At 33.8% G+C, this 20535-nt stretch overlaps 2 protein-coding genes across 2 annotated transcripts; one reads left to right on the top strand and one right to left on the bottom strand.

The window, feature by feature from the left end:
• Positions 1-11567: 11567 nt before the first annotated feature.
• Positions 11568-13421, bottom strand: LOC123698561 (ribose-phosphate pyrophosphokinase 2). Its single transcript, XM_045645240.1, has one exon. The coding sequence runs from the start codon at positions 13208-13210 to the stop codon at positions 12182-12184; it is 1029 nt and encodes a 342-aa protein (XP_045501196.1). The 5' UTR covers positions 13211-13421; the 3' UTR covers positions 11568-12181.
• Positions 13422-13927: 506 nt separating this feature from the next.
• Positions 13928-19869, top strand: LOC123698665 (histone H4 transcription factor). Its single transcript, XM_045645405.1, has 8 exons — positions 13928-14083; positions 14270-14530; positions 14792-14936; positions 15500-15741; positions 16108-16317; positions 16784-17004; positions 18370-18600; positions 19098-19869. The coding sequence occupies exons 2-8, from the start codon at positions 14303-14305 to the stop codon at positions 19708-19710; spliced, it is 1890 nt and encodes a 629-aa protein (XP_045501361.1). The 5' UTR covers positions 13928-14083; positions 14270-14302; the 3' UTR covers positions 19711-19869.
• Positions 19870-20535: the final 666 nt, after the last annotated feature.

The following is a 20535-nucleotide window of genomic DNA, read 5'->3' on the forward strand; positions in this document are numbered from 1 at the left end:
TATTTACAAATACATTCCTCGCACACAAGATAAAAATTTATGCAATGTCAATATGCACATCTTTTCTTTATAAAATAAAAGCATATTGGGTACTGGTATACAACGTCTGATATTATTTAAGTATATACTGCTCTAGTGTGTGCTGTAGTTAAGACATTAACATCAGCTCACCTGTTTTGGACATTGAGCATTAAAATGCGAGAGCAATAATGTTTTGGAGAACGAATGTTAGGTAGGTGTTGTGTATTTGTATAATGATCTATCTAGTCACTAGTGCATTATAAAAATATTTTGAAGTTCCAAAAAAACATACATTACATTAGCAATATTATTACTAGCCTATATTGTTAACTGAATGCAATATTATAGGTAAAAACCTATTAATTGAATCACTTTGTATAGGTATTAGGGATATTGAAAAATTATAGTATCTTTAATTAAGTTGAACTACCTGCGCTTCGCGGTTTCATCCGCGTGGCTCTGCTCCTTTTGGACATAGCGTAATGATAATATTAGCCTGCCTCAATAAATGTGCTATTTTTCAAATTGGACCAGTAGTTCCTGTAATTACCGCGTTCAAACAAACAAACTCTTCAGCTTTATAATAGGTATTAGTAGGTAACCTATTGTATAAGATTTTATTAATTAATAGTAATGATAAAATAACCACGATACCTTATACCTTTCTTACATTCTAAGACACAACTACCTTTACAATAACATGTTATGGGGATTCTAAAGATATATACCTACTCGTGGGATACGAGACGGAGTATTTAAAAGGTACCGACAACATGTCGCGAAAGTGGTCATCCACGATAGTATCAGAATAAAACTTTGTGTAATTGAATAATGTTGTAGAGTTCTTTGTGTTATGTTTTGTATCGGTCAAGGCCCTAACCCTATAGAGCTAAATAGCTTTAGTAGTTCTGTAAATGACCGTTATTTCATGTGGCGCTGCAAGCATTATCTAATATATAAAAATCAATGCCACTTTTCGTTGTAATTCCATAACTCGAGAACGGCTGAACCGATTTCGATAATTCTTTTTTTATTATATTCCTTGAAGTACGAGGATGGTTCTTATGTAGAGAAAACGTTAATATGTACCACGGGCGAAGCCGGGGCGGACCGCTAGTTATATTATGATTTAAGACTATCTAAAAAAATAAGTAGATTTTCTTCCATAAAAGGCTACAATTCTTAAATAATAATATGTAAGTATACATATAATTATGCATAGCCTTTAGGACTTAGGTAATAATATCTAAGTACTTAATTTATTATGTATTATGCTAAGTACGATTATTATTAATTATATGCAATAATTCAACATCTATTAAATTATCATTTTGAGTTAAACGTCACGTAAACATGTTATTTTGTAAACAGTTTCTATTCTATCAACAATATAATAATTGTTATTGTTGCTTGCAGAGGTCAAATCGATATCTTTCACGTAAAATTGCGTCAAGTTATATTTTAAATAAGATCAAATACCTACTTTTGATTTTGTTACAAGTAATAAAATATATATTATTTAGATACTTACCTCATACCTACGAGATAAAATATAAGTTGGTGTTGTTTTTATTATTTTAAAATTGGTTGACCGTACCAAGGTATGTATAAGGTAGCTATTGCAACAAGACTTAAAAGCCTGTAGACTGTAGGTAGTTAACATTATATATTTTTAGTTTATAATTAAATCTTAATGTATACAGAAAACATGTTTAGATATTATTAAACGCTTGCTTTTGCGAGTGTTTTGAATGATAAATATTCTTTTTTAATTTGAACTATCCATACATGATCCATACCTATACGATAAAGCATGTATTATGTAGTAGGCAGGGCCGTCTTAGACTATGCCGGGGCCCTTGGGCACACAAGAATTGGGGGCCCCTTTGAAATATAAAGAAATCAAACAAGGTACGCAAATTTTTTCCCACAATTATATATGTTTTTGCCCTAAATTGAAACTTAAAGAAGTAATAAGAAAACTTAAAGAAAATTTCTATGTTCAAAAAAGTTACTTATGACCAATCTTGTATTATAATATGGTCTTTTGAGGAAACTTTTTTTCCTTGTTTTTTTTATATAATTCATTTGAAACGCTGCTGCTGTAATGGCGCTCCAAAGTTGTCTTTAATTAAATTTAATTAAGAAATATTTTAAGAATTACTTTTTCAAATTACCTTTCTCTTTGAATTTATATTTTAGGTTTTATGGCAGTCAAATGCTTTATAAATAAAATATAAATTCAACAAAAAAGGTCGTGTTCCATCGTTACAATATTGTATTCACTGAAAAGTGCTTCATATTGGTTGAGATGGTTGTTAAATCATCTCAATAGATGGCGTGCGGTGTGTCCCTTAAGACACATAAAACTGAAGGAATAGAATAAATTCGGTTGCTCCGGCGGGTCACGAGTGGCTGAGTTGGTCAAGCATCCGCCCCGGAATGGCGCGAAGGATGCGGGTTCGAGTCCCGCCTCGTGATCGAATTTTTTCTATTTTTTATAAATTTATAACTTTCTCTTTTTCAAATTTATCTTTTTAATTTGCATCTGGATTTTTTCTTTCGTAGCCGTTTCATATTGATCAAAATTATTGCGTGCGTTATTAACATAATTTATTCAAAGCCTAGGCAAATGGCAAAAGTCAAAACGCTTGTCATCTATTCGTATAGAAATGGTCCGGTGTGAACAGAGTTCACTAAATTCTAGGACCTTCAAAACTACAAAATTTCATATCCAGCAGAAAATTAGTAAAATTGTTCAAAGGAATAAGGATTACTAAAAATAAAATTCAAAATTAACTGTCATTCCGGTACGTGAATTAAAAAACATATTCCAGGTTATAAATAAATAAAAAAATAGGTGATTTCGCGATTTATACTGAAACGATAAGTTTTATCATAAAATCATTTAGGTGTGAAGTGATTTAAGAAACGTGTGCATATTATAAGGATGGGATGAGTTTATAAATCGTTATATCTTAGAAAATGGTAGGAAGCTACATCTTAGGAAAATAATGTATTGATTCTTTTGTATAGATAATTTTATGATCTACAATTTGGGTAAAAGTGGTTATATGATAAAACTTACCGTTTCGGTAAAAATCACGAAAAACCTAACGTAACGGCACCAGTCTTGTACAGATTAAGGAAAAAATTCAAGTTTTTTGCAAATTTCTCATAGGTTTTTTAATTTTATTGGATATTGTTTTTGAATACCTTTAGTTCAATGTTAGTTTAACATAACCATTGTTAGAAAAAAGATTACAATGCATAAATAATGAAGTTATTAATAAATTAAAAAACCACTTTTTTGCACCAGTGTTGGACAGTTAAAATCTAATGATGGACACCCAGTTTTGGACAACATCCAGTTATGAACACCCATTTATGGACTGTACCTAAAGTTGTTTCTCCAGTTATTTACACTTGGAGAAGACTTATAGTTATCAATAAAATGTTGCAAATGATGATTGGAATACAATAAATCTGGGATGTATTTATAAAAAATAGTATTTATTAATTATTTTGCATACTTATAATATTTTAAAAGTCTTAATTTCCATTTTCTAGGAAAAAATTGGACAAATGCATCGTTAAATAAGAGTTGTGTCTGTTAAGAAAAAACAATATGGGTTTTCTATTATTACTCAATAAGTCAGGGATGAAAAATATAACTAAAAAAAGTACTGCCACACATCCATCCATTTTGGGAACTCTTCTTCTTCGTCGTATCACTCTAGTCAGAGTGAAGGGTGGTCAACATGAGGTTTGAAGGGTAGATGTTACCCGCTTCACGATGTTCCACCATATCTCTCTGTTTCCTGGCATTCCGCTACACTCGTGAAGTGAACCGCCAATAGCAGCCTTAATCTGATCGATCCATCGATATGGATTCCAAATTGTAGCACGAGGCAAAAAGCTTCTTTTAAACTGTTGTCAAGATGGTGTGGATTCAATATAAGCGTGTGTGCTGTATGGTGGTGGAATTGAAATTTATATATTTATTTAAATTGGAATGGATCGCTATCCAAACAGTTCATCAGAGATGATAGATGCGTTACAATGCTCTTATGGATGCGATTTATCTACGCAGTGATAGAGGATGAAGCGAGAACGAGTCGCACAGCACATAATGACCCATTGTTCTAAAATATATTCTTCATGTTCAGATATATATTATGTTGTTGGACCCATTGAGCAGACCTTAGGACTTTTAACTGATAGTTTATTGTGCAAAATTATTCTTGGCACTTCAAATCCTTCAGCGGCTTTTTTTACTTTATCCCCATTATTAAGGGCATTGATTGCATAACCAATTTGTCGGGGAGTGTAATTTTAACAAAAAATATCAATGTCCATTATAGGAACCAAAGCAAATCCAGTCATGGACAATTGTTGTACAATATTGGAACCCTGTGTTCGAAATGGTCGTGATAGGTATATTATTAATCAGAAAGAAAAGACAATATAGAAAAGCGCATGTAATTAATATCTTAAAAAAAAGTTTAGTTTCGACATTTGTCCATAAATGGATATATCCATAGAATTAAATCCAGTTATGGACACTGACGAATTTTATTTAAACAACTTAACCTATCATGATACTAAATCGTGTAATATTTCGTACACTTAACTACTATAAATAAAAGTAATGTCAAATTTTGCTAAGATTTATACAAAAATTTTTAAAAACAAAATTGTGTCCTCACTTCCTTAAGGATTTCCTTAGTAAAAACGGACTTCTAAGAAACGAGTCGCAGCAACTAAACACAAAGTTATGCCATCTTCAAACATTTTGACCGAATAAGACGAAGTGTCGTATTATGATAGTTTATGAGCCAAACTTTTATTTTAAGTATTGCCAAAATATATAACGTTTATTTTGGTCTTATTATTTAAATTTTATATTTATTTTGTCCATTACTGGATGCTTGTCCACCACTGGTGCCGTTACCTTATATCTGTTGACTTTTAGGAAAAAATTTTTTCGTAGTAACAGAAGGTCGGGAAATTTTAATATATTTTTGAAGTGAAACTTCTTTAGGCGCGTTGAGAGTAAAATTTCAAGGTCGCATCATAACAATACCGTAACGTCATGGAGTAATTCAACGATTTTGGTATCTTATAATCTTGCCAAAGAAGTGGGCTATTTAGCACCGAAATAATTTTTCAAATCGGACCAGTAGTTCCCGAGATTAGCGCGTTCAAACAAAAAAACAAACTCTTCAGCTTTATTATATTAAGTATAGATTGTGTTTTTAATAATTTCACCAAATTTCGACTGGATGGGAATTTTGGTCGTGGTCGTCGTCGTCCTCGGTAGTGTGACCGAAACATTAGCAAAACGTCATAAGCTTATATCAATTAGTATCAATAGTGGATTCTATTCTCTAGCGTTTCTGCCACTTGTCTAGAGGCCCAGAGATTAAAGTTTTGTCACAACGCCCTTGTATGCTATTCTGTAAACTTAGACTTGTTAGTAATTTTCATAAATCTCAAAATAATTCAAGTAAAAATATATTATATTACGTTAATAAGTAAATAAATAATTCGAGTAAATGTCTGATAAGTTAATTATAATGGTGTTCGAATCACTCGAATTATTCCATGTAATAACCTTGTAATAACATAGATGTTTTGATTCGAATAAATCTGAAAATGATCTGACGTTCTGGCATTAAAAAGCTGTATTGCTTTTTAATAAAATATTTTGAGATTTATGTGAGAAAAATTGTCAGTCCTACATCTCCTCCAGGGGGGCCCCCTGACGATGGGGGGCCCTGGGCACTGGCCCCCTGTGCCCCTATGGTAAAGACGGCACTGGTAGTAGGTATAATCGACAATATGTTTATCATTAATTAATAAACAAAAAATGAACAAATATATAAGTATATACTAAAATGGAAGTTGGTAGGTCTTTATTGGCGGAATTAATTCAAAGTAATCAGCTTTGTTAGAAAGCGACATCCTTCCTTCAATCAATATTGCATAAATCACCACGCATTGTAAGCACACTATTAGGAACGTTTAATACTGCATATATTACTAATTAGTGTTAATGTATTTTACCGTTTACGTCATGCAAAGAACTGCAGCGGTATCTGTTTATTGAGATATTATAATTAACACGATAGTGCGAAACTATTGACGTAGTAGGTAATATTATGACAACTATACCCCGCCTTTGCAGTACTTAGGTACTCTAAAAATCATAAAGTTTAAGAATTTAAAATAACCGTTAGCAATGCCGTTAGCAGCTTTTTCGATCGTAAATAAGGCTAGTCTATTTGTTTAGTGTCAATCCTTATTAAAATGTCTGGAATATAACTAGGTAGATGATTGACCATAAGAAAGCTTCCTACATTTCTTAAGGCATGTAAATCTCAACGGAACACAGTGGGATTTTAGTCGGTTGAATCCCAACATAACCCACGGCTCCTTCGGTACAATGGTATCAATGAAAAATTTACTCACTTAAAAAATATACTAGTTAAATAATAATTATTAGATTTATTAAATTCAAATATCGAATTGGACTCTTCATGTTCATCAGCAAAGCCAAATGTAGGTAGATATATTCGTAATAAATAATATTATGTACCTAGTTTACTTTCGACTAACTAGTTACTTACGTAGGTATAACGAAACCGAGGGCACGACTCATAGTTATAATCTGTGGTTATAATGAACTTCAAAAGGAAATAAGATTGAAAAAAAAAACTTATTATTCTATCAATAATTTGGATAGGTATTCATCAAATTATCTAGATATAGAAGTTTCCAACCTAGGTATTCTAAAATATTCGTACCAGTTACCACCCAAGCTCTTCAGTCTTCACTAGGTAGTTAGGTAGGTACAGTAAACAAAGTCGCTTTCTCTGTCCCTATGTCCCTTTGTAATTTGTATGTTAAATTTTTAAAACTACGCAACGGATTTTGATGCGGTTTTTTTTAATAGATAGAGAGATTCAATAGGAAGGTTTTAGTATATAATTTATTAGGTTTTAGACAAAGCGGGCGAAGCCGCGGGCGGTAAGCTAGTTCATTTGTAAAATGTACCTACACCACTTGCACTCTATTGAATGAAACTTTTAAGCCCCATTGCAATATTAATAAAACTAAAGCGATGTTCTTTTTTCTATACGTTTACAAAGGGAAAAGGTATATTTATGACATTTATGATTATATTTTGAAGTTCTTAAACTTTGCCTTTGGAAACAAAAAAGCAGCAATCAATTTAACAAAGGAGAATTAACGGGACCCAATTACGTCATCAATTTAGACGCACGGAATGTATAGTCACGATATAAATAAGATACTTATGTACTTAGGTACAAATAATTATTTATGGTACCTTTAAATTATCTAAAGACTAATAGGTATGCTAATATCACATTATTGTCATCGGTTTACTAATAACTAGCTTTCCACCCGCAGCTTCGCCCACAGTCAAAGAAAAACCTGCATAGTTCCCGTTCCCGTGGGATTTCCGGGATAAAACCTATCTTATTTCCCGGGGTAAAAAGTAGCCTTTATCCTTTCTCGGGTATCAAAAATCAAAATATCTCTAAGTATACCAAATTTCATGCAAATAGGTTCAGTAGTTAAGGCGTGATTGAGTAATGAGTAATAGACAGACAGATAGTTACTTTCGCATATAAAATGTTGCAGGAATATCGCGTAATATTTAGTAGTACCGAGTGCCGATCAAAAATACTAACGTCACATTGTTTTAGAATTTAGAACGACCTTTTTAGTTTTTTTTACATCACACGTTACCCATGAAATAACAGCTTCATTGACCTCGTCAAATAATTCGAACACTACCGCGTTTTATAAATTATTATACTACGTAGTTCTATCAGTTCCTCAGTCCTCATTCATAATCAATTAAATGTGGACTTTGATCAGTTCCACGAGACTTTAGGATTCAAATGACAACTTTCCTTTAACATGTAATAAGAGTTGTAGAAATTCGAACTCACGACATACCTAAACACGGACTTAAAGTAATACAATAATTACGTTGACATTTTATACGAAACCATAAAAAATATATACCGTCGCATTGAGAACCTCCTTTTTTTAAGTCGGTTAAAAAGCCCTAAACATACTTAGGAATGATTTAGGTTTATAAAAGTTCAATAGTTTGTATTTGAAAAGCAAGATAGACTTTAATAATACCTAACATGCAAAACTAAAACTTTTAACTCAAATAAATTGTTTAAACATGCATGATAAATTGTTCCTTTATTATTATTATAGTCTTTGTTTTTTGGTATCCATTGACACGTTGATTACATTGAAGCAATTTTCATATTAAAATTAAAGATAATTGGATTTTGAAGAACTAGGCTACCCATTATCGCTAGAATTAAACATGAATGTTTATATGTAACTAGCGGTCCGCCCCGGCTTCGCCCGTGGTACATATTAACGTTTTCTCTACATAAGAACCATCCTCGTACTTCAAGGAATATAATAAAAAAAGAATTATCGAAATCGGTTCAGCCGTTCTCGAGTTATGGAATTACAACGAAAAGTGGCATTGATTTTTATATATTAGATTTTGGGCAACAGCTATCAAGCGATAACTTGAGCTGTGACTTGAGTCTTGAAATACACGCAAACGTCTTTGACTACGTATAATTTTGTCGCCTAAGCAAACTGAGCGAACCAAGAGTGATCACTTATTGATTATTTTACGCTTATAAATATGAAATACAAGATATCCAAGGCCACACACTCATGTCGCTTTTTTTGGCTTTACATAATTTATGCGTAACACCTAGGCATGGTATAATAATAAAAATTATCCACATAACAACTTGTATTCAAATATATAGTTGTTTCGGTAGTTGGCCGTAAGCAAACACTTTGCATCATTTGAAACCGACCTCGGGTCAAGTAAACTGATATCAATATGATGAAACTGATTATTTTAACGAAAATATACGTAGGCATGATAAGCTTGTTACGCTGGTACTTGATAGTCATAAAAATAGATTTTAAAGAAAACATTTGAGACATACATAGCTAAATAAAAATAACACAAAATGAAAATTCACTTTTTATTAATATTGTAGTTCATGGACCAAATATACAGATTTAATCTATAAATTTAGAAAAATCTCATAATTTACAGTTATTCCAGGCAACTTTAAGCCATCAACCAATATTTATTAACAATTAAATATATACTTTTATATGCCACGAAAATAGTTTTAAATTTTTAGTTAAAACAACTAAACATGATGTGAAATAATTTTTCCTTAATACATATTCAAGGAAAAGTTTTTACATAACCATTGAGATAATATTAATATGGAGACGATACCGCCTACATCACTTATGTTCCACTCAACATACGTCATGTGGCGTAACTGCACTCAGTCGCTTGCTCGCTCATTGGCGCGAACGTCACGCTCATTTTTTATTTGTTTTAAAGTGAAACGCATCAAATATGCCTACGTGTGTGTTACGATATTGCACAAATAATACAAAGAATACGGAAAAGTGCAAAGCAATAACTTTTCATCAGTTTAGTAACTAGATAATAATTTTTAAAACTTAGTTAGAGCAAAATTTTTGGCGGGCGACATTTTGTCATAGATTAAAAATTTAAGATATGACATTGGGCATGAAATAAGTGTTGTTAGTAATAATTGCTGGCGTATATTTTTATAGTATAAAATAATAATTTTACATATTTAGAAAAGCATAGACTGGTTGTTAATTGAAAAAAGGTGAAATCATGAAATATGAAAATCAATTACTCAATCACCAATTTTTTTTTTTGTTAATTGATTTTAATCAAGTTTTTAATTGATATTGTATAAGCTACTGACTTGAACGTATAATTGAATTATTATTTATTTATCTGCACTAATATTATAAAGAGGAAAACTTTGTTTGTTTGTTTGATTGTAATTAATAGGCTCATAAACTACTGGACCGATTTTGATGAAAGGAGAATGCCCATTTTTGGTACTGGTTTTTCTCATGCATCAAGACAACAATACTATTAAAAAAAATCTCGGCAATTTAGAGGCCTTCTTACCACCGGAAAATATATTTTGAACAGGGAATGTTTTGTAAAATCTAATAAGACATGTAATTGTTTAGATCCGTTATTATAGATTTAGTGTCCATTACTGGTTACCACGGTAACCAAGCGGTAACTTATTACATTTACTATGGTAAATAGCTAAATGTATTAATATCGATTATTGTTTTCATTGAATTACAAAAAAAATCAATTAACATAAAATCACTCTTTAAGGTATTGTTTATACACTGTAGGTTGTTTTAACAAAGATAGTGAAGTAAAATAATATAAATATGTATATATAAAAAAAAAATATTATTATGACATAGCTTGGTAGGTAACCAGTTATTTCTTATTTGTTTCTTTCTTCGAATATGTAGTGAAAAAATGATTCAAACAACAACAACAACATGTAAACCGAATAAAAACTCAATTGGCATTTTTTAAGTATATATTTAGGTTTTCTTGAAATCCGTCCCGGAAGATTTCTGGTGCCTACCTACACTAGCCGATGAACAGATAGACTTTGTCTGAAAGCATAAGCTCTACGCATAGATTAAAATATATGTTAATCGAAAAATAACCTTTGGACGATAAAATGTTACCTAAATCACACATAAACCTAACTAAATCGGGGTTATTTAAGTTTTGAGGTTATTTCACATTTTTCTCAATATCTTGAAAACCCCTGTTTTTATCACAAAAAAATCAATTGGTAAAAATCTTTTGAATATCGAAGAACCCTCCAAGACCACTCTGGCATTGACGCAACACTGTACTGTGGTCCATACTTTCATGGGCATTCTTCTTTGGCACAGACAATCTTAAGACCCTGAGAAAGAACATAGGCTACTTTTTATTGCGAAATATGTGCCACGGGCGAAGCCGGGGCGGACCGCTAGTTCAGAGATTAGTAATTAATATTTTTTCTATTCAAGGTTTCCATGTCTGGGCCGTGAAGAAAGGGAAAAATTATTTTTTTTCTAAAAAAGGCTCAATTTGTAAGGAATAAAACTTCCCATAGCCCTGACTGAACCTAAAACGTCACTATTTACATCATCCTATATTATATGCCAGATATTGTTAGCCCCGCGTAGTAAAGTCAGTTTATACCTAAAATAAATATTAAGTAAGTACAAAGAAAATTTCAAGTCAACGTGCATGTAAGGAGTGGCACCCAATAAAATAGACAGAATAAAACAAAGTGTCGCCTCTATAGCGGTGAGTCAGTGACATCGCATAATCTATGACTGTCTAGCCGTCATTCGCGCGCCCCGCGCCGCCGCGCTTGGCGCACAGATTTTGTTCGTGGTGTCTGCTCCATATTAATATTATCTCAATGTACATAACATTATTAATCTGTGCCAGTCAATACATAAGTTCCAAATTTAAACAAAATTACTTCATAAGTCTTTCCAAAAACTACACTTCAATTAAACTTTTTAATTGAAATTTATTACTGTTGATTGGCACAGATTATAAATGATAAAAACGATTTTTAAAATAATCAAATGAGAGAATGCCAATGAATATAGAATGAACATAACATGCATAACATGATTTCAATGAATAGCCAATAATGCAGTAATGGTCACAATTTTTTATGCACATTATTAGAAATATTTAATACTACAGCATAAATTTTATACGCAGAGCTTGGATAGCCTTATTCTTGATACATCTTATACTTATTCTAAATGAGATTACATCTAAAACTAATTAAATGGGCTCGACATTCTCGCATATTGTTATCTCCAAATGCATGTTGCTTATCAAACAAAAATAAATATCCCCTTGGATTATATTGACCTCAATATTATAAACTTTGAAATCCAATAAAATTTTAATGAGTTTGATTATTTCAAGTACAATTAATTTGACAGCAATAAACTGGCAGAATTATTTTATAGCAACACTATTTAAATTATTATATAAAATAATATTTCTTTAAATTTTGTGTACATATTATGCTAATTTTATTTTCATTCTCCTTATAAGCCAATATAACTGTAGTAGTAAATATAAATTCTCCCATAACAAAAGCAACAATCATATCGAAGATGTCAAAGGCCTTAACCTAAGTATGGATAAAATAAAGAAAAAAAAATTAAACTAGTATGGAACATTTGAGAAGAGGTACGACACAGACTCTCCGTTGTGTGTTCGTCGAACAGCCTCCGCCAACATCATGGATACATCAATGCACTGGATTTTGGGACAGTCTTGCATGTGCTTTTCTTGAGGTATAGTGTTTGTTACGACAACAGCTTCTAGGCACGCATTGTTGATCCTAGATATAGCAGGACCAGAGAAAATACCATGTGTTAGTATAGCATACACTTTAGTAGCTCCAGCTTCAATCAGCTTCTCAGCGGCATGGCAAATAGTTCCACAAGTATCGGCCATGTCATCTACCAAGATAGCTGTACGATCTTTCACATCACCAACTAGCACCATAGATGCCACTTCATTAGCTTTTTTCCTCTCTTTGTGGATAAGAGCAAATTCTACATTTAGTCTATCAGCAATGGATGTCACCCTCTTAGCACCACCAGCATCAGGAGACACTACGATGCTCGTCTTCCAGTCTGGAATATTCTCCTTAATCCATTTTAGAACAGCTGGTTCAGCGAATAGATTGTCCACAGGTATGTCAAAGAAACCTTGAATTTGCGAAGCATGGAGATCCATTGTTATGATATGGTCTGCGCCGGAGACGGATAGAATGTTGGCGACGAGCTTAGCAGTGATTGGAGCACGACTTTTATCTTTCTTATCCTGTCTCGCATAGGGGAAGCAAGGAATTACGGCGGTCACTCGGGAGGCTGACGCGATTTTACACGCATTTATCATAATTAACAACTCCATCAGGTTATCGTTAATTTCACCACTGCCACTTTGCACAATATAAACATCTTCACCACGAACGGATTCGCCGATCTCCACACATGTCTCCATGTTACTAAATTTTTTGGTTACAACTTTGCTCAATTCTCTGCCCAAGCGGTCGACGATCTTTTGCGCCAGGTCCTGGTGGGAGCTTCCGCTGAAAACTTTGATGTTCGGCATCCTGGATGTTAACGGTGACGGAAGATTATCTAATCTATTTACTACTTCTTCTAGGTTTATAGTTGATTTCATCAGCGCCGGAGAGAAATGACCTCCGGTCCGTCGCTCACGGTATATACGACAGGAATAAACTCGAGAACTATTTATGTGTGACAGATTAATGATAAGAAATTTATATAATTACGCGGGGGGCTCGCGCTGTGCTGTAAATACGCCGCACTATACGCGCTAGGCACCTCGCACGCACGTTTTTCTAATTTATTGAATGAATATATGTCAAGTCAAGACTCTCAGTTATACATCCTTCCTCTATGGTCAAGACAAGAAACAGAGCAAGGGCAAATACCAGTGTGACCACTTAACCACTTAATTTTTTATAAGTTTTCAAGTAGGTTCCTAATTACTAATCAGTAGCAGCAAAACCAGTGGCTACTTTCCCTCCTTTTAAATTTATCTGCCACGTAATTTTAACACAACGTAATTATTGCAAGATTTTATTTAAAATTTGTGTTATTTGATACTATGTTTATGTATTGTTTACATTCAAAATACCTATTTGCAGATATAATGTGGCGTCAATATTGACCTTAATAAAACATTATAATAATCAATAAGTATATTTATCAAATTCACTTATTTATAAAGAAAATATTTATTATTAATTCGTAAAATTGAAAATTAATAATCTTACTAACAGTACTGATAAATCTGTGGCCCGTTTTTGTCAATTATCTGTATGTATTATTTCATTGAAATTATTTTTCAGTGGTTAATGTCAATTGTCAAAGTCATTATTTGTTTTCAAAAGTGAAGCAGTGTAGTTTTCTTCAATTCAATAATCAAACTTCAAAGAAATGTTAGAAATCTGGATGAAATGCCTCCTAGATAAATATGTTGATAAATAGTTAGATTGGTGTTATAGTTATCCTGTGTTACAACTTACAAGTACGAATTTTAATCATGAAGTAAAGTGTTTTGAAAAGTTAGAAATTTACACTACAAGTAGCAGCAGAAATTTGGCGCCATATGAGTGCTAATAAATTATCAATTCAACATTTGACTCAATAAAATCCATGTGTTGTTACTTTAATAGTTACTTCGATGTTGATATTTTATACAAATTTTTTGTAGACGCGTTCGCAGCATATAATACGGCATACTAACATGGCTGAAAATAAACAACAAAGTATTACAACGAAAGAACGAATTGCTCGATGTTTAGAATGGCTAAAGACGCAGAATAATCCGAAAAAGCTATCTTTACAAAATAAAAATGATATTCAATTTATCATCGAAACAAATGCACATCGAAAGAAGTTCTTTTTAACTGCTGAAGATGACGCGACTGTACCGGCGGGAGTTGATGACATTGAGCTCGAACCAAGAAATGTGGTATGTAAATATATAATTCTAAATAGCATACAGTTCAGAAAACTTTTATTTATATGAGAACATTAAAAGAACAAGATTAGGTTCAAAATAATAGTATATTGTAAGTAAATAAATTAATTTTCATGAACAAACAATTTAACATATTATATCTATAGCTGGTTGTTTAAAGATCATCATTGGTCCATTTTATTTTATTTTACTGTTTCACTGGAAAGTTATATTTCACATAAAATTAGTAAGCATTTCTTTGTTATTTTCCAGCCTGTAAAATATTTACGCACACAACAGCTTTGTTTGGAGTGTGAGTGGCCATCTTGCCGTCTATTTTTCTCCAATTATATTGCATTTCAAGTGCATGTGACCAGCCATGTGGGGAATGTACATGTTATAGAGAAGGATGGAGAGAGTAAGTATATATAATGTATTTGTTGGTTAAGAAGTTACAAATTGCAGAAAAAGTCTCACAATTTAGAATTTAACATGTTACTCTTCATGTACAATGTGATGTCTTGACACCATTTGGTGTTGTGTATTGCAATAAGATGTTCATCATAATTTGTACTTTTGATTGTCATTCCTGCTTTATGCTAGAGACATACTAAGTTTCTGGAAAATAAGAACAGACTTTTAGTTATTATATATTTAAGTAGCTACCCGACCGCGGTCACTCTATCTATTAATAAAAACCGCATCAAAATCCGTTGCATAGTTTTAAAGATTTAAGCATACAAAGGGACATAGGGACAGAGAAAGCGACTTTGTTTTATACTATGTAGTGATTATATATTTTCTAGGATCAATTGTTTATTTCGCTATCTATTAATTATCAATCCCATTTTAATTAACCACAATAATGGAAGATTTATGCATTCAATCTTTAATGCTACAGGTAAATAGGTTAGAATGTATTTAACATTTCTATGATATTTTGTGTATTCCTGTAATAGTAAAACACTTTACATTTTGCAGTTGAATATGTATGTTTATGGGATGTCTGTGGGCACAAGACAACAGACAAATATGAGATTGTTCGTCACATAAACTATCATGCGTATCATGCTAAGCTGTTAGCGATAGGATTTAATGCAAGAGCCACTTTAAAACTGGAGAGATGTAAGAAAGATTCAACGAAAAGAAATGTACTTCCGCCCTTGAAGGGTGACCATGTTTGCATGTGGTATGAATGTAAAGAATATTTCAATTCTATGCAGGTAATTATTTTTTATGTGACATAATTTGTGTTTGTTTAGTATAGTAACTTTACTAGAAATTAAAACAATGTATTTAAGATTAATGGTGGTTTTGCTTTTTTCAAGCTATAGGTTAGAATTATGTACATATCTGTTTATTGATTAATTTTTCCATTTTTCCATCTTATATATTTTATTCTTACTAGTTGAAAAATAACACATTTCAGTGACTTGAAATTTTAATGTGAAAGCTAACTGCAATAGAGTTCATTCTAAAGCAATTATTATTTTTTTATTGTAGAAAAGCAAAGGACAAACTGAAGTAACTACTACTTACACTAGCAACACTCGGTGTTTCATATTTAAATACATTAATTTTTATTTCAGAACTTTCTCGACCATGTCAAAGAGCACATAAAGAGTTATGACATAAAGGAGATGGTTTGTTCATGGGCGGGGTGTGGAATGTCATTCTACCACCGCGGCATGTTCGCTACACATGTGAGATCACATACGGGGGAGCGGTTGATTGCTTGCTATCATTGTGGACATCATTTTGCGCTGAATAGAAAGCTGTTGAACCATCTTTTGAGACAGGTGGGTTAGGTGTTGAATAAATAGTTTTGTTGTGGGTTTTTATTTTTATTTTTTTATTAATTAGTGTTGTTCATATGAAATTAAATATTTCGCTGAAAACTGAAAGCGCTATGAAAGATTGTTTGCTTATTTTTTATTAATTAGTATTATTCATATCTAATATATAAAAATCAATGCCACTTTTCGTTGTAATTCCATAACTCGAGAACGGCTGAACCGATTTCGATAATTCTTTTTTTATTATATTCCTTGAAGTACGAGGATGGTTCTTATGTAGAGAAAACGTTAATATGTACCACGGGCGAAGCCGGGGCGGACAGCTAGTTTCATATGAAATGAAATATTCCGCTGAAAACTAAAATGAAAGAGTGTTTGCTTAAAGATTTTTTTTTCATTTTCTGAAACTAAAAATAAAAATTTCCTCTCTTTAATGAAAATTTATTATACTAAATTTTGTTCAATACAGAACGTGGACCCATCGCTCGGGCAGCAGTGCTCGATATGCAAGCAGTACTACGCGACCGCGTACCTGCTGCGCGAGCACGTGCGCCAACACGTGTCGTGCTACGCGTGCTCCATGTGCGACATGTCCTCGCCCTCCAAGACCGGGCTCGCGCAGCACATCCGCTACCGGCACATGCGTGACGAGCACGTGCGCACGCACCAGTGTGCGCTGTGCGACCACAGGTGAGAGCGGCCACAGGGAGCACAGGTGAGAGCGGCCACAGGTGCACAGGGAGCACAGGTGAGAGCGGCCACAGGGAGCACAGGTGAGAGCGGCCACAGGGAGCACAGGTGAGAGCGGCCACAGGGAGCACAGGTGAGAGCGGCCACAGGGAGCACAGGTGAGAGCGGCCACAGGGAGCACAGGTGAGAGCGGCCACAGGTGCACAGGGAGCACAGTTGAGAGCGTCCACAGGTGCACAGGGAGCACAGGTGAGAGCGGCCACAGGGAGCACAGGTGAGAGCGGCCACAGGTGCACAGGGAGCACAGGTGAGAGCGGCCACAGGGAGCACAGGTGAGAGCGGCCACAGGGAGCACAGGTGAGAGCGGCCACAGGGAGCACAGGTGAGAGCGGCCACAGGGAGCACAGGTGAGAGCGGCCACAGGGAGCACAGGTGAGAGCGGCCACAGGGAGCACAGGTGAGAGCGGCCACAGGGAGCACAGGTGAGAGCGGCCACAGGGAGCACAGGTGAGAACGGCCACATGGAGCAAAGGTGGGAGCGGCCACAGGGAGCACAGGAAGCACAGTTGAGAGCGGCCACGGGAGCACAGGTACATGCGCGACGATCACGTGCGCACAAACCAGTGTACGCTGTGCGAGCACAGGTATGCACAGATGGAACAAATACGCACAGAAAAAACATGTAAAATAAACACGTACAGGAGAAAACAGGTAAAACAAACACATATAAGAGAAAACAGGTGAAATAAATATGCACAGAAAATTACAGGTAAAACAAACACGCTCAGCAGTAAACAAGTACATGTAATACAAAAACACACAGAAGAAAACAGGTAAAACAAACATGCACAGAAGAATACAGGTAAAACAAACAAGCACATGGGATAATCGGTAAAACTAGCGAGCACAGGTGAAATAAACACGCACAGAAGAATACAGGTAAAACAAACAAGCACAAGGGATAGTCGATAAAACTTGCGAGCACAGGTAATCAGAGGTGAAATAAACACGCACAGGAGAAAACAAGTAAAACAAACACACACAGAAGAACACAGGTAAAACAAACACGCGTAGAAGAAAACAGGTAAAATAACACGCCCAGAAAAACAAACATGCACCGCAGGTAAGACAAGCAAAGTACAAATGTATACAGGTGAGACACAGTGAATTACAAATATTACTTATCTTCAAAAATGGAATTGAAAAGACAAACTATAACATACATCCGGTTATTGTCCTTGTGTTCTGAATCCGATAATCCAAAAAATTTGATTTAACAATATACACTTAACTGCCCACAACTTTCTTAACATCAAATTTCTTAAATCATAAAATCTAATTTTCTAACAACATTGCCATCCACAGTGCAAAAACGAGCCACGATCTCAAAAAGCACATGGTGATCCACAAAACAAAAAACCCGGAAGACTCTGACGACTCAGATTATCCGAAGAAAAAGCCGCGCGAAAAGAGGCAGTACATTTGCCATATGTGCCCAAACAACAAGCGGGTTATATTCAGTAGGGGCACGAGGTTAACTACGCACTTGGTGAAACATCATGAAGCAAGATGGCCCTGTGGGCATAGCCGATTTAGGTAAGTAATTTAAAGAATATCTTCTTATATATAAAAATGAATCCCAAAATGTGTTGATAAGCGCATAACTTGAGAACGGCTTAACCGATTTCGTTAATTCTTTTTTTATAATGTTCCTTGAAGTTCGAGGATGGTTCTTATGTAGAGAAAACGTGAATATGTACCACGGGCGAAGCCGGGGCGGACCGCTAGTAGAATATAGAAATTTTTATTAAATATTGTAGCGAGACCTCACTCTGAATCTTGTAAGCGGAATGATTTCGCTACAGAGCTTTTATACAACTTTCCGACATCATTCATCGGGGCCTTATCAGCCAGTGAGTCGACTAGACAGGTCAAGAATCTTCCCTTTGTCGATGGAGGAATTCCACATTCCATACTTTAAAATTTTCACTTAGCAATACAAAACGTATATAATATTGAAGAATCCAATAATAAACAAAATCCAACTGTTCAATTGCAAATATTTAACCAAGTTTATATTTACATTATTTCAGGTACCAAAAAAGCGAAGACGGTTTCTACAGACTGACAACAACAAGATTTGAAGTTCTAGAAATTTCTAAGAAGATCGTGGATGGCTACCAAGGTCCTAAAGCAACGCTCACTAACAAATTCAATTTTGATATCAAACCAGTTGCAGACGCAACTGCGAACACTCCCAAAAGATTTGAAATAACACTCAAAAATGCAGTTAACGAAGCCTCTGACGACGATTCTGATATAAGTGAAAATATTAAAAACAATGACGAAATTAAAGAAAATACAGACAAAGATAAAAATAAATTAAAAGAAGAACAAACAGTTGTCACAGAAATTGAAAATCAAGACCCAAAAGGAGTTAAAAGAAAAAATGACAGACAAGTAAAAGAAAAGAAAAGAGTTCCAAGTAAAAAGGTGAAAGTAAAAGAAGAAAAAGTGGATATTGAAGAATATTCGAAATCTGGTATGCCAGAATTGCAAAATCTAGCACAGAATAACTCTTTAGTCATAGAAATGTGTGATATTGATGATCAAGGGAATATTATTAAAACAGAAACTATTGAATCTAATATTATGTATGGTTATGACTCTGAAAAACTATCAGAGAATGTTTTTTTTGAAAAATAAGTGGATTATGAAATAATTAATTATGTGTATTATGTACAGTGGAATCCGTTTATAATTACACTAGCTTTCCGCTCGCGGCTTCGCCCGCGTTTTCAAAGAAAAACCCGCTCCCGTAGGATTTCCGGGATAAAAACTATCCTATGTCCTTTCTCGGGTATCAAAATATCTCTATACCAAATTTCATGCAAATTGGTTCTGTAGATAAGGCGTGATTGAGTAACAGACAGACAGACAGAGTTACTTTCGCATTTATAATATTAGTATGGATTACATTGAAGGGGAATATCAAACACGTCATAATAAACGAACGTCATACAAAGAATTTTGTAGAAAATAAACAATCTCCTGTTTTTGTTAGTATTTAATACAGAGATACAAAATAGAGATGCCTACACATTGTGATTTGTGACTAGCAAAGCAAACAAAAAAATAGTGTTGTCAGATATCACAATTTTCCCAAACAGAAATTAGTGTTGAAAGTTTTAGAGTTCATTTCGTACTAATAACCGGACATTTCATTAAAAATTAGTCACAATAAACGAAGTCATTTTATCCGACTTTTATTAAGAATTTTATATGAAAACCAAACTTTGCTGTGTTATTATGTCATAATAAGCGGTTGGTCAATATAACCGGATTCTACTGTATTACTTTGTCTCAAACTCTAGTTTTTATGTTTCTTATTTTTTTCAATTTTGAAAGTTATTTCTCACAAGCCGATGAGATACTTTATATTTTCACAACTTAGGACTTCACTTTATGGTCGCTGATGGCCCATTTAATACCTTTTAATTTCTTATTTTCATGCATTATGTGTTATTTTAA

The sequence above is a fragment of the Colias croceus genome, chromosome 16, assembly GCF_905220415.1.
Source record: "Colias croceus chromosome 16, ilColCroc2.1".
In the NCBI taxonomy this organism is placed as follows: domain Eukaryota; kingdom Metazoa; phylum Arthropoda; class Insecta; order Lepidoptera; family Pieridae; genus Colias; species Colias croceus.